At 51.3% G+C, this 11,720-nt stretch overlaps 1 protein-coding gene across 1 annotated transcript in view; it reads left to right on the top strand.

The window, feature by feature from the left end:
* The first annotated feature begins 1,502 nt into the window (after positions 1 to 1,502).
* The window catches only part of Faim2 (Fas apoptotic inhibitory molecule 2), a 31,956-nt gene continuing 21,738 nt past the window's right edge, over positions 1,503 to 11,720 (top strand). The window contains exons 1-5 of the mRNA XM_046436362.2: positions 1,503 to 1,661; positions 4,067 to 4,262; positions 7,554 to 7,657; positions 8,031 to 8,095; positions 8,474 to 8,527. Of these exons, the coding sequence (XP_046292318.1) occupies positions 1,647 to 1,661; positions 4,067 to 4,262; positions 7,554 to 7,657; positions 8,031 to 8,095; positions 8,474 to 8,527 (434 nt within the window). The 5' untranslated portion in view covers positions 1,503 to 1,646. The remainder of the gene's footprint in view (positions 1,662 to 4,066; positions 4,263 to 7,553; positions 7,658 to 8,030; positions 8,096 to 8,473; positions 8,528 to 11,720) is intronic.

Genomic DNA, 11,720 nt, shown 5'->3' with positions numbered 1-11,720 from the left:
ACCTGGCACTGTACTCAGTCCTGCCATCACAAAAACTGCAGGATCCTTAGAGTCTAATGGGGAGACAGACAAAGATTTCCATAGTGACATGTGATTTCAAACAGCAGTGCTGGACCTAGGGATAGCTTGCTGGAGGAGGGGCTTGGGTGTGTGGGACTGTAAGTGCATCTGAAAGTGGTGGCCAAGGCTTACACATGCATGTGACAAATTGGTTATGGAATGGAGGATGAAGAGAGAAAAGTGGTAGAATGAAGACTTCCCTAATTTCCCTCACACAGAGGATCCTCTTTCTCTATGGTCTTTAGAGGGGAGGTCTAGCTGGGAGATGACAGGAGATCAGAAAGTAAGTCGGCACTCCCACTATATCTTGGTTTCTCACCCCATCTAGAAGGTTCAGACCCTTCTTTTAGTCTTCTCTGAGTCCTCACTCCGGGGCAGCCCAAGGCATGGGTAGGAGATTCCTCAGTAAATAAAAGGTTACCTACCGGCAGCACTTCCTGGTCTTCAATGTGTTGCCCTGACCTATGTGTCTTACAGTCAAATTAGGAGGACAGAGCTCTTTTCCACCCTCTTTTCATAGGTGATGCTGCAGCTCAGAGAGGTCAAGGGCTTTCCAAGGTTAGACAACCAGTGGGTGACTAAATTGGAACTCCAGCCCAACTCTTGAGATTGCAAACCTCACAGTGACACTGCAGCAACTGCAGCAAATGGGACCTGGTGATGACTGAGTCCCAAGGACAAGGCTGGAGAAGGGGGTGGATTGGGCTCTGAAGTGGGTATAGGATGGAGACTGGGTGATGGGGGCTGAGCAGAGGCAGGAAGACAGGAGAGGCTTTGAGATAGAACTAGTGATGTCTCCAGAAAGACCTGGTTAAATGTCCTAACAGCATTGAAAAGACAGACGTTGCATCCTCCCAACCACTTCTCTGGGAGACAAGGGAGGCAGGGGCCTATCCTATTTCTCCCACCTTACAGGTGAGAAAACCAAAGCAAGGAGAGGTGGCTACATGGTTTACCCAAGGGCCATAGGAATTTAGGGCCCAGAGGCCCTGTTAGAAGCAGGCAGAGTGCACAAGACATCCAGGATTTCCCCCCTCTACCCTGGATGATGAAATAGATGACGGAGATAGAAATCAGGGCCGTGATCACACAGGGAGAGGGAACAAGGCAGGAGCCTGGCTGGAGCCTAATTGCGGCATTGATGGTGGAGAGATGAGGCCCTGACACAGCTCTGGCTAAGGGCAGGCGGCAGGCGGCATCAGCTGGTCGGGTGTCACGGAGTCCCCGCGCCTCCTCCCTCCCCCGCGGACCCATCCACTTGGGCTTCTCCGCAGCACCGAGCTCCCTAATCCCGGGGGAAGGGGGAAGATACTGAGGAGGGGAGGAGGAGGGGAGCGGAGGAGGGGGCGGCAAGCACCTCCTCCCTGAGCTCGCGAATCCGCAGCGTCCTCCGCAGCATCCTCCCAGGCCCGCCCCCCTGCCCCCAGTCCCCCCCCCCTCGAGCGGATGGTACGCTCCGGTCCTCTTGGCCGGGCTGCAGTGGATGTTGCTAGAACCCACGCGGAGGAAGGAAGAGACGCAGGCAGGCTGCGGTGACCCAAGCGGCCGCCCCTGCCTCAGGGACCCCTTCCCCGAGAGACGGCACCATGACCCAGGGAAAGGTACCGGCATCTCCCCCGACCTGCACCATCCTCTATCCTCCGGGCTCCCTGTCTCCCTGTCATTCTGAGTAAGCTCCCTTGGACCACTTTAAGCAGCTTTCCCTTGTCTCCAGGGCAAAGGTGCTCTGTGATACTTGCTAAAGTCAGAGAACCAAAAGGCCCATCTCTAGAAAAGGGTTGGCACCTCTCTGGACCCCTGGGCTCTCCTCCCTTCCCATCTCTTCCACCCCATACTTTGCTATCTCAAGACTTTACAAGGCCATGGCCTCCATAACCAGCCAGCCTGGGTGTGCAGCATAACTGTATCTATGTGCTGTGTATTTGTATGCTAGGATGAACCTTGAGGGATAATGCTTGTGGGCATCCCTCCACTTGCAGACCCAACCACTTTATAGTCATCTTTCACATCCTCAAAGAATCCTTCTCCCCACCATCACCCCTAACTCCCTGTCATTACTCTACATCTGGTTATCTGGATATCTGGATATTTGGATAAGTACATTATGGTTGGGGTTACTATGGAAACCCTGCATCAGGATGCCCTGGTTTTTGTTTTTGTTTTGGCCAGGCATGAGACTGATAAAAATATATTCTTATTTTCTAGTTTTAGGCCTGAATTGTGGGGGAGGGCTGGGCAGAGACTTGGCTGGCCCAGTAGGGTTATGTAACATCAACAGCCTGTGGAATTATACAACCATTAGGGCCTAGGGCAAAGGGGGAGGGTCCTCCAGTCTGCTGTTTGGAGGGCTAAGGATTGGGCAGAGAAAACAGAAGGCCCTCCCCTACTCCCCTCCCCCTTCTTAGCTTTGAGATGAGCTTCTGAGCCAATGGCATCCCTCTCTGGGCCCTCAGATCTTCCTCTCCCTGTTTTTAGGTTCTTTGGGCATCAAAATGATGTCACTGGGTGATACCACCTCCTGCCATTGGCCGGACATCACTTGGGAATGCCATATGTGTGTGTGTGTTCTGGGGAGTGAGTGTCAAAGTGGAGCCGAGATAGGTTTTCCCACGCTCAACCCCTGAGGTCTGCATGATGAAGGGATCTGGGAGGGGGAGAAATGCAGTCTCACAGGCCTGGGTTCCTGGATCCTCCCCCAGGGGCCTGGGGACGTTGAGCCTTCACTTCTTTTCCCCAACTTGCCCCCCACCAGTCTCTCTGCAGGTACTATTTTCTGTCTTGGGGTGAACTTGCTACTTCCTGCCTCCTCAGTCCCTTGCCTCAGTTCACGCACTGGGATAGACAAGACTCCTCCAGTCCAGTAGTCCTTTGGGCTAGCTAGGAACCAGGAGTCTTCTGGTGTTCGCCCATCTCTGGGCCAGACAACCTGCTCAGGAGTCCTGCTGTCTTCCCTAGGACCTGTCAACTTCAGCTTAGGTCAACTTGGAATCAGACCTAAATGCCACTTTCTGAGTCTGGTCTCTTTGTGGCTCTTGTTTTCACATCACCTCCTCCACACCAGTCTTTCCTTCTCTGGCCACATCACTGAGACCTCACAGCTCATAGCCTCCCAACAAAGCTAAATGTGGGCATGATGGGGCTGGGACATATCTGAGGATAAACAGATTTGAGTTCTCAACTTGCCATGGGCACATTTTCCCCGGGGCCTCCTTCCCTCATTCGTTAAGTGGAGGAAGGGGCTAAACTAGATGTCTTTTGAGGTCCCCTCCAGCAGTGGCATTCTGAAATTCTGTCTGTTTGGAGGAGAAGCCAAGGTTCCCATAGGATGAGGCCAGAACAGGGCCCCGACCAGGGGCTCATGTCCTCCCTGCACCCGGCCCTCTCCATCCTCTTTTCTCTTTCCTCCCTTTCCTTTCCCCTTCTTGTCCCCTTCTCTCCCCTGTCCCCATTCTCCTTGTGTCATTTCTAGCCCAGCAGAAAGAGACCAGTCCCAGTTTGTGGGACTTAGGCCCTGTGCCCCAGCAGGCCATGTGTGGCCCTGTGCCCATGGATGAATCACTCCTCTGTGATCTTCAGTTTCTTGATTTTAAAACGGGGATCAAAATACAACCAGCAAGGCAGCATGGAGATGAAATGAGAGAATCTTTCATCCAGTAATGTTTTTGAGTGCCTACTATGGGCCAGGCCCTTCTGTGGACCCCAGGGAAACAGTGGGACCACAGAGACCCAGGCCCTGCCCCCCAGGGACAGTGACCACCAATGCTGGACACTGCTAAGAATTATCCCCTTTCTGAGTTCTTATCCTGGCTCCATGGTCCACCCATGGCTAGCCCCCATTCTCTTGGAGCTCAGTTCTGCCATCGATAAAATGGGGAGATTTTTGTCTACACACTGTCCTTCCTAGTACAGGTGAAAGCACCCAGGGAAGTTCCAGGAATTGGGCTGACAAGGAGGGGTTGGAAGGCTCTCTTTCCCTGGTGACTGTCTTTCTGTCTCCACTTCACAGCTCTCCGTGGCTAACAAGGCCCCTGGGACCGAGGGGCAGCAGCAGGCGAATGGTGAGAAAAAGGAGGCTCCAGCAGTACCCTCAGCCCCACCCTCCTATGAGGAGGCCACCTCTGGGGAGGGGCTGAAGGCAGGAGCCTTCCCCCCAGCCCCCACGGCTGTGCCTCTCCATCCCAGCTGGGCCTTTGTGGACCCCAGTAAGTCACTCAGCTCCTGGAAGATGGAGCATGTGGGGAGCAGTGGGCCCACAAGGAAAACCTGGGTGGGAAGAAGATGCCCAAATGCCAGATGCATTGTATGGTTGTTGTATGCAGTTGCGCTATCAAAGACTTTGAAGGGCTATAGCTGTGGCTCAGTGGCTGTGGCTGGGTGGCAGAGCACTTGCCTAGCATGTGTGAAGCACTGGGTTCAATCCTTAGCACCACATAAATAAGCAAATAAAATAAAGGAATTGTCCATCTACAACTACAAAATTAAAAAAAAAAAGACTTAGAATTTGAGGACTATTCTAAGGGTAGGTTGAAGAGGACTCCATGAAAAGGGAGAGGTGATGTCTGTAGTCAGGGTGCTGACAGGGAAAAGGGGATTTTTTTTTTTTCAAGTCATCAGGCTAGAACAAGTGGAACAGATAGATGGAGGACAAAAGCCAGGATGTGGTCTAGAAAAGCCTTCCTAGAAGAAAGAGCTGAAGCAAGGGATTGGTCATGACCTTAGCTGGATCTGGTTCCCTGTGAGTGGGGGTACAACATTTACACATTGATGGATCTGAAACCTTAGCAGGGAAGGTCCCCATGGAGACCCCATGGTTTGGGGGAGTTAGGGGCCTGGGGATCCACCTCATCAAGTACTTTCATTGTCTCCCTTCCCTTTCCCTAGCCAAACCAGACTGGGCACGACTCAGAGCCACACCTAAGGCCAGTGCCAGCTTCTTCTGGCCAAGGTTCCCTGCAGAAGCTTCATCTCGGGGCTGGGAATAGGCAGCTTCCCACAGGCTGTAAGGAAGAGTCCCTCAAATACTCCTCAACCCCTTCTGCGTCCTCCCGCAGTCTCTCCCCTCCCCCATTTTGCCATCCCCACCTCCACCACCTGCAGAATTCTAGAAGGGACCCCAGGGACAATGCTCCAGACAGAGCCCCTGTTTACAGGAAGTGGCCACCATAGTCTACGGCTCCCACTACCAACCTCCTGGACCTGGAACCCAGATGTCTCGTGGTTCACACTACTGGAAGGCCAAAGGTCTGATGTTTGTGGGCGCCCTTTCCTCTGCCCCTGACACCCACAGACTTGCTTTCCCTCTCCTTTTCTCCCTGGCCATTTGGGTTGGCAAAGAAAATAGGCAGAATGTGAAGGAGGAGTGAAAGATAAGAGGGAGGCCCCAGGTTAGGTTTAGGTTTACAGTGGACCTGCCCCTCTGCCTCTTCTTCATTTCTCATGTTTTGGTTGCTAGAGTGAGCTGCTTTACCATATATATATATATATTTTTTTTTTTTCAGTTGTAGATGGACACAATATCTATCTATCTTTCTTTCTTTCTTTCGGGTGCTGGGATTGAACTCAGGGGTGCTCAACCACTGAGCCACATCCCCAGCCCTATTTTGTATTTTGTTTAGAAACAGGATCTCACTGAGTTGCTTAGTGCCTCACTTTTTGCTGAGGCTGGCTTTGAACTTGTGGTCCTCCTGCCTCAGCCTCCCTAGCCATTGGGATTACAGGTGTGCGCCACCATACCCAGCTTTTTAAAATTTATTTTCATGTGGTGTGAGGATTGAACCCAATGCCTCACATGTGCTAGGCAAGCACTCTACCACTGAGCTACAACCCCAGCCCCTGGGCTGCTTTACTTTAAGAAATGTGTTCCAAGGAACAATCCAGTCAGGAAGAGCACTCCTTTCAATTAGCGGGTGATACACATTTCCTAGGTGTATGCCAGGCAGTGTCTGGCTCTGACATCAAAGGATGCAGGAGACTCTGCAAGGAAATGATGACTACCACCTAGGAGCACAGATTGAGTGAGAGAGGCCTGGGCAGCTCATCTAACCCGTCTGCTGGGCACGGAAGCCTTCCTAGCTGAAGGGGTATCCATGCTGAGTCCTGAAAGATGCCATGAGTTAGCTGAGGGAAGAGGTAGAAAAATGAGTGTTTGAGGCAGAAAGAATAGAATGTGCATAGATCCACAGGCAGGCCAGCATGTGGCTGAAAAAATGTACTCGGGCCAAGAAAAGTGGGAGGGAGGGATGTGTAGGGGAGCTTGGAGGACCCTGCTCCTGAAGGAGATTGGAGTCTTTGTTAAGGAACTGGAACTTGAGTGATGGGCTGTGGGGAGCCATTGAAGAGCTTAAAGCAAGGCCATATCAGTTTTTTTTTTTTTTTTAATTTTTATTGTTGGTTGTTCAAAACATTACATAGTTCTTGATATATCATATTTCACACTTTGATTCAAGTGGGTTATGAACTCCCATTTTTACCCCGTATACAGATTGCAGAATCACATCAGTTACACATCCATTGATTTACATATTGCCATACTAGCGTCTGTTGTATTCTGCTGGGAAAGGCACCATATCAGTTTTAAAGGACCAAGAAAGAGGTTATTGTTGCGGGGGGCAGTGAGGGAGAGATTATGGAGACCTGATGGGGCCAATGGAGGAAAACAGAGTGGACACATATGAAGACTTGGGAATGGCCCTGAGGAAGGACAGGGTATTGTAGTCCCCACACGAGGCACAGAGGACATAGGGTTTAATTTTTATCTTATTTGATCCACATAAAATGAGTATCACCAACCCATAGCAGAAGATACTCAGAGAAAGCTGGTGACTTGCTCAAGGTCACACAGCTAGTCAGTCCTAGAAAATGGATCTGCCTGTAGGTCTGTTTGACCATAGAGTACATGCTCTTCCAAAAATCTGAGTTCTGGGACCAAGCCCTGAACCTTTATCCTCACTTGACCCTCCACTTCTTTCCCTTGTCCTGGCTTTATTTCCCCTCCAGGATCCCACCCGGCCCTGATTTCTGGAACACCAGAAAGTCTGACCCGTCAAACCACCAGTCCCCAGAGCCCATTCCAAGGGCCTCAGAGGAATCCAGGGTCAGAATCTTTGACCCTGGGATGTGCTGAGGGGCTTGGAGAATGGCTATCCTTTTCTGATCCTTGACCACAAGGAAGCCAGGGTACCCAGGGAGGAGGATGGGGACACAAGACAGAAGGGACACTTGTGTGTGGTAGAGCTCAGCCCCCAGAGCCCCAACCAGGCTAAGTAGAGGGAAAGGGAGGAGAGATGACAATTCATTTCCAGGACCCAGAACAGGAAAGTTAAGAAGTGACCAGGGAGAGAGATCTAAGTGTGGGCTGGAGTGGGGTGTTTGATAATGGAGCAGGAGAAAAAGACTTTGCTGAGTCCAGAGAGCCATCTTGACCGAGCAGATGGCCATTAGGGACAGTGTTTTTGTGTACAGGAACCCTCATGACCCTCCACTTGCCCACACAGGCAACAGCTCCAGCTATGATGGTGGTTATCCCTCGGGGCACCATGAGCTCTTCACCATCTACAGTTGGGATGACCAGAAAGTTAGGCGGGTCTTCATCAGAAAGGTAAGCGCCTTTCTCTGGCTCTCCAGAACTGGAGGCTTGCCTCTCAAAGTCCCTTGGCCTAACCTCTGCCTGCAGAAGCCACCTTCCCCCCTTTCTTGTGATTCCAGCTGATGGACATCCCTATTAAGAAGAGCTTCTTAGTTTCACCCAGGCCCCGGCTGCTCCCACCTCTGGGTTCCATGGTTGTTTTCCACTTGTCCTGGGTCTTTCCCAGTGATTCCTAAGAAGGAGGATGGAGTGCCCAGGAAGTGGGTCTGGAGATTCAAATGAGTCCCTGAGAGTCTGGGGTCTCCCTGAGCCTTGATGGAAGCCTGAGCCTGCCTGGCCCCAAACAGGGATCCTCAAACTGAGAAGAACCCCATTTATTCCCCAGGTCTACACCATCCTTCTGATTCAGTTGCTGGTGACCTTGGGAGTCGTGGCTCTCTTTACCTTTTGGTGAGTTGACAATGTGAACTGGCACCGTCCAGGGTGGTCATGGCCAATCCTGGGGCAGGGGAATTCCCAGTCAGACCTCATTTGGAATGTTCACCAAGAGAGATTTGGGGGGACACCTGAGGAGTCCTCTATCCAGAGAGACTTGCTGCTCTCTGGGCCTGCAGGTGTCTAAGAGGCAGTCTTTCTTACAGATCCACCAGCTACAAACCCAGGAACCCCTGGTCCCAGCTTGGGCCTGGGCTGTAACTCCCTGAGTCTCCAGGGGCTGCATCCCTCCTTCTTCCTCCTTTTGAAGTCTTGTGAACTGTATGTGACGGGTGCAAATGTTGAACCAGAAATAGAGACCTATGGTAAATTTTGATCTTCTCTTCTTTGCAGTGACCCTGTTAAGGATTATGTCCAGGCCAACCCAGGATGGTACTGGGCATCCTAGTGAGTATACCCCACCCCTGAATCCCCTTCCCAGAGAAGATCCAATGGCAATAGGAGGGAATCTCTGTGTCTCTGTTGACAGATCCAAGCACATGACTTCCCCATACCCCATGGAGACTGTCCTTCCAGATCCCTCTGCCTTACCCCATTCTGCTGGCTGCAGCACATGACCAGAAGGACTTTTCTGGAGTATTGAGGCCTGAACAGGGCAGACAGAAGATGTGGGTAGATTCTGGTGCCTGCATAACTTGGAAAGGGTGGGGCTCGGGCCATGGCTGGAGAGACCCCGTGCCTTGGCCCTAACAGAGGAGGGGGAACACCTTGACCCACACTAATGATAATGTTGCTATTCTTATTAGCATTGCTATTATTAATGCTTATGAAATTATTAATCATAATAGCCACCACTTAAAGAGTGCCTAATAAGGGCTGGGCATTCTTCTGTGTGCTTTATGTACAGTATTGCATTTGATCCTTGAATCTACTGGGCATGATTACCTCAGAAAACGAAGGCTCAGAGGGCTTGAGTAATTTGCCCAAGGTCACACAGCTAGTCAGTGATGATTGGAATACAAACCCAAGATTCAGGTTAAAACTTGTGACCTTTATCCTTCTGTTTGGCAGTCTCTTTTTAACCCTCAAGTCACCTGGCTCATGCTAGTCCTATAATCTTTTAAAGAACATAGCTGGTAGCTTGGGAGAAGAGGTGTGAAGTTTTAGGTGATTCTGACCCTCCTTTCTGGGTAATTAAGGAGTAATTCCGGATAATTCCAGGCCAGAACCACTCTGGGACTCAGGGAAGAGCTGCTCTTTCCATAGGCTTTCTGAGTGCCCAGCCCTGTACCAAGGCTACCAGGGATGAGGCTTCTGCAGTGAAAGACAATGGTTTGATGAAGGAAAGACTGGACTGGCAAAGGGCTGAAAGGATTTCTCAGAAAGTCATGGGGCCCTAGGGGTCAAAGCTCTGATCATCCGACTAAGGAAGTTGCACACTGTGGCTGTCCCAGGGCTGTTCCTGGATAGGGATCTGGTGGGGAGGTTAACCCAAAGCCCCCTGGACCACCTTGAGCCCAGAGCAGTCTCAGAGTTGGACCTAGAGTTGGCACAAACCAGCCAAAGACTGGCAGTAAAGAGACTCTTCCTGGCCTCGGGCTTCTTGAAGAAGCTCGGAAACCTCTTTAAAGTTGTGGGTCCAGGAGAAGAGATTTTCATACTTAAAGCCTGTCCTAGGTCACAGGAGAAGAGGCCCTGTCTGCAGAGCAAGCAGGGAGGCATGTGTCTTTGGAGAGGAGAGGCATTATTTGGTAAAGCTAATGAGGCCCCAGGGACTGCTACCCCAGCCAGCCCACACAGCAGGTTGGCATGGATCCCAACACATAGTCACCACTGCCTAGTAGCCTCAGCCCCCCTGAGAACTTGGGAATGGAGTCCTTAGGTCCCTGGGCCTTCTGTGAGAGGGTCTCCAGGACCCCATGCCCTGAGCACCTGGCAAAAGGACAGCCTCAGGAAGTGGGGCAGAGTCCATGCCATGGTGTGTGTGTGTGTGGAGAATGGGGATCAGGGGAAGAGAGGTCAGGAGAATCTGGCCTCTGAGTGATGAGATCTGGAGTCCCTCCTTCTCACCATCTTCAGGCTTGGAGGGGGGTGGTGCGGGTAGAAAGAAATTAGAAGTGGGCGTGGGCTATGTGCTTTTCATGGGGTGTCACAAAGCATGAAAGGTACTTAGGAGTTTCAACTGTCCTTTCCTCCAGAAAGCCCACCTGGGGTTCTGCCCTGCCCCTTCCTCACCCTCAACCCTTCCAATCCTGTGCCTGAGTCTGTTTCCTGATTCCAGAGGGTCTCACTTCCTCCAACACACCAAATGCTTTGAGGGCTCCATCACTGTCTCTTCCTTTTAGAGGAGAGTAATATCAGTGAGAACAAAACAGCTCTTTTTCTGTGCATGAGTACATATAATTTTCATTCATCCTTCCAGTAAGACTATCAGGTGGGTACTATTATTATCCCCATCCTACAGATGAGAAAATTGGAGTGGAGAGATCATTGCTTCCCAAGCAGCACAGCCAGGATAGAATCCCACACTTACCCTTTCTGCTGTGCTGCCTACAACACTGGATTCTAGAGCAGGACAAGTCGGGAGGGGCACTAGATTTGGCTGGCCTTCATCTGAGCCTCACTCCCTGTCGTTGAAACTCTGTAAACAGACTATCCCAGGCCCTGGGGCTCAGGCTCTGAAGTACAAATCAGCTGTTCTCTCTGCCTTCTCTAACTCATTCTCTGCCCCCTGGGACTCCAGCCTTGGCTTTCTCAAGGTCCCAGGTTCCCCTTCGTGGGTTCTCGCCTTATTGTCTGATTGCTCCCACTGAGCCATGGTGTCTGCAGCACAGCTGAGAAGGAAGACTTGAGGCTAGAGCTGGGGTGGAGGTGGGCCATCCTGTCTGTCTGTCCGTCCGTCAGCCAGCTTCTAATTGCAATAATAGCAGCTCCAGTGGAGGAGGAGTTCGAACTCTGCGCCAAACCCTGTACGAGTGCTTCACCTGCATTCTCTCTTCGGGCTTCCCAGCACCTCCTGTTTTACGAAGGAGGGAACTGGGACTTAGCCATCAAGTAGCTCATCCAAGATATACAGTGGTAGTGGCACATGAATGCCGAGTTGGACTCCAGAGCCACACCATAGTCCTGGTCTCGGGTCCCTCTGCCCTTCCTTCTGACATCTTGTCATGAGGGTTGAGGAGTAGGGATCAGAGAGAAAAGGAGACTGGACTCTTGCCCTCAGGGAGCTTCTAGTCTGGCCAGGAGACAGGACTTACCAAGGACACACGTAGACAAGGGTACTATTATCATTGTTGAGGTGACTGGCTAATGACTCAAGTGAGAGCAAAAGAGAGCAGATGCCGGAATATTTCTCAACTGGGGCAGGATGGGTGCTGCTGTCCCACATGGGCAGGGTGTTCAGCAGGTCTGGCACCTGGCACCAACTACCAGCAGAACCCCACCAATTGCTCTGATAATAGCTGCACATTATTCAACATCCACTAAAGAATAGAAAAGGGTCAAGATGGAGGGATCTTGTTCACCAAATTCAATATGGCATATCTTGACCCCTGCATTGCCTGTTTTTTATTTTTGCATTGCATTCAGAAACACTTAAAGAGCTCCTATCAGGTGCAAGGCCCTGGGTTAAACGGTGGGA

Source organism: Marmota monax, unplaced genomic scaffold (genome assembly GCF_021218885.2).
Source record: "Marmota monax isolate L192 unplaced genomic scaffold, Marmota_monax_Labrador192_F-V1.1 WCK01_AAM20220418_F8-fsc00012, whole genome shotgun sequence".
Taxonomy (NCBI): domain Eukaryota; kingdom Metazoa; phylum Chordata; class Mammalia; order Rodentia; family Sciuridae; genus Marmota; species Marmota monax.
The sequence above is the reverse complement of the archived record's forward strand: the minus strand, read 5'-3'. Positions and strand labels throughout refer to the sequence as shown.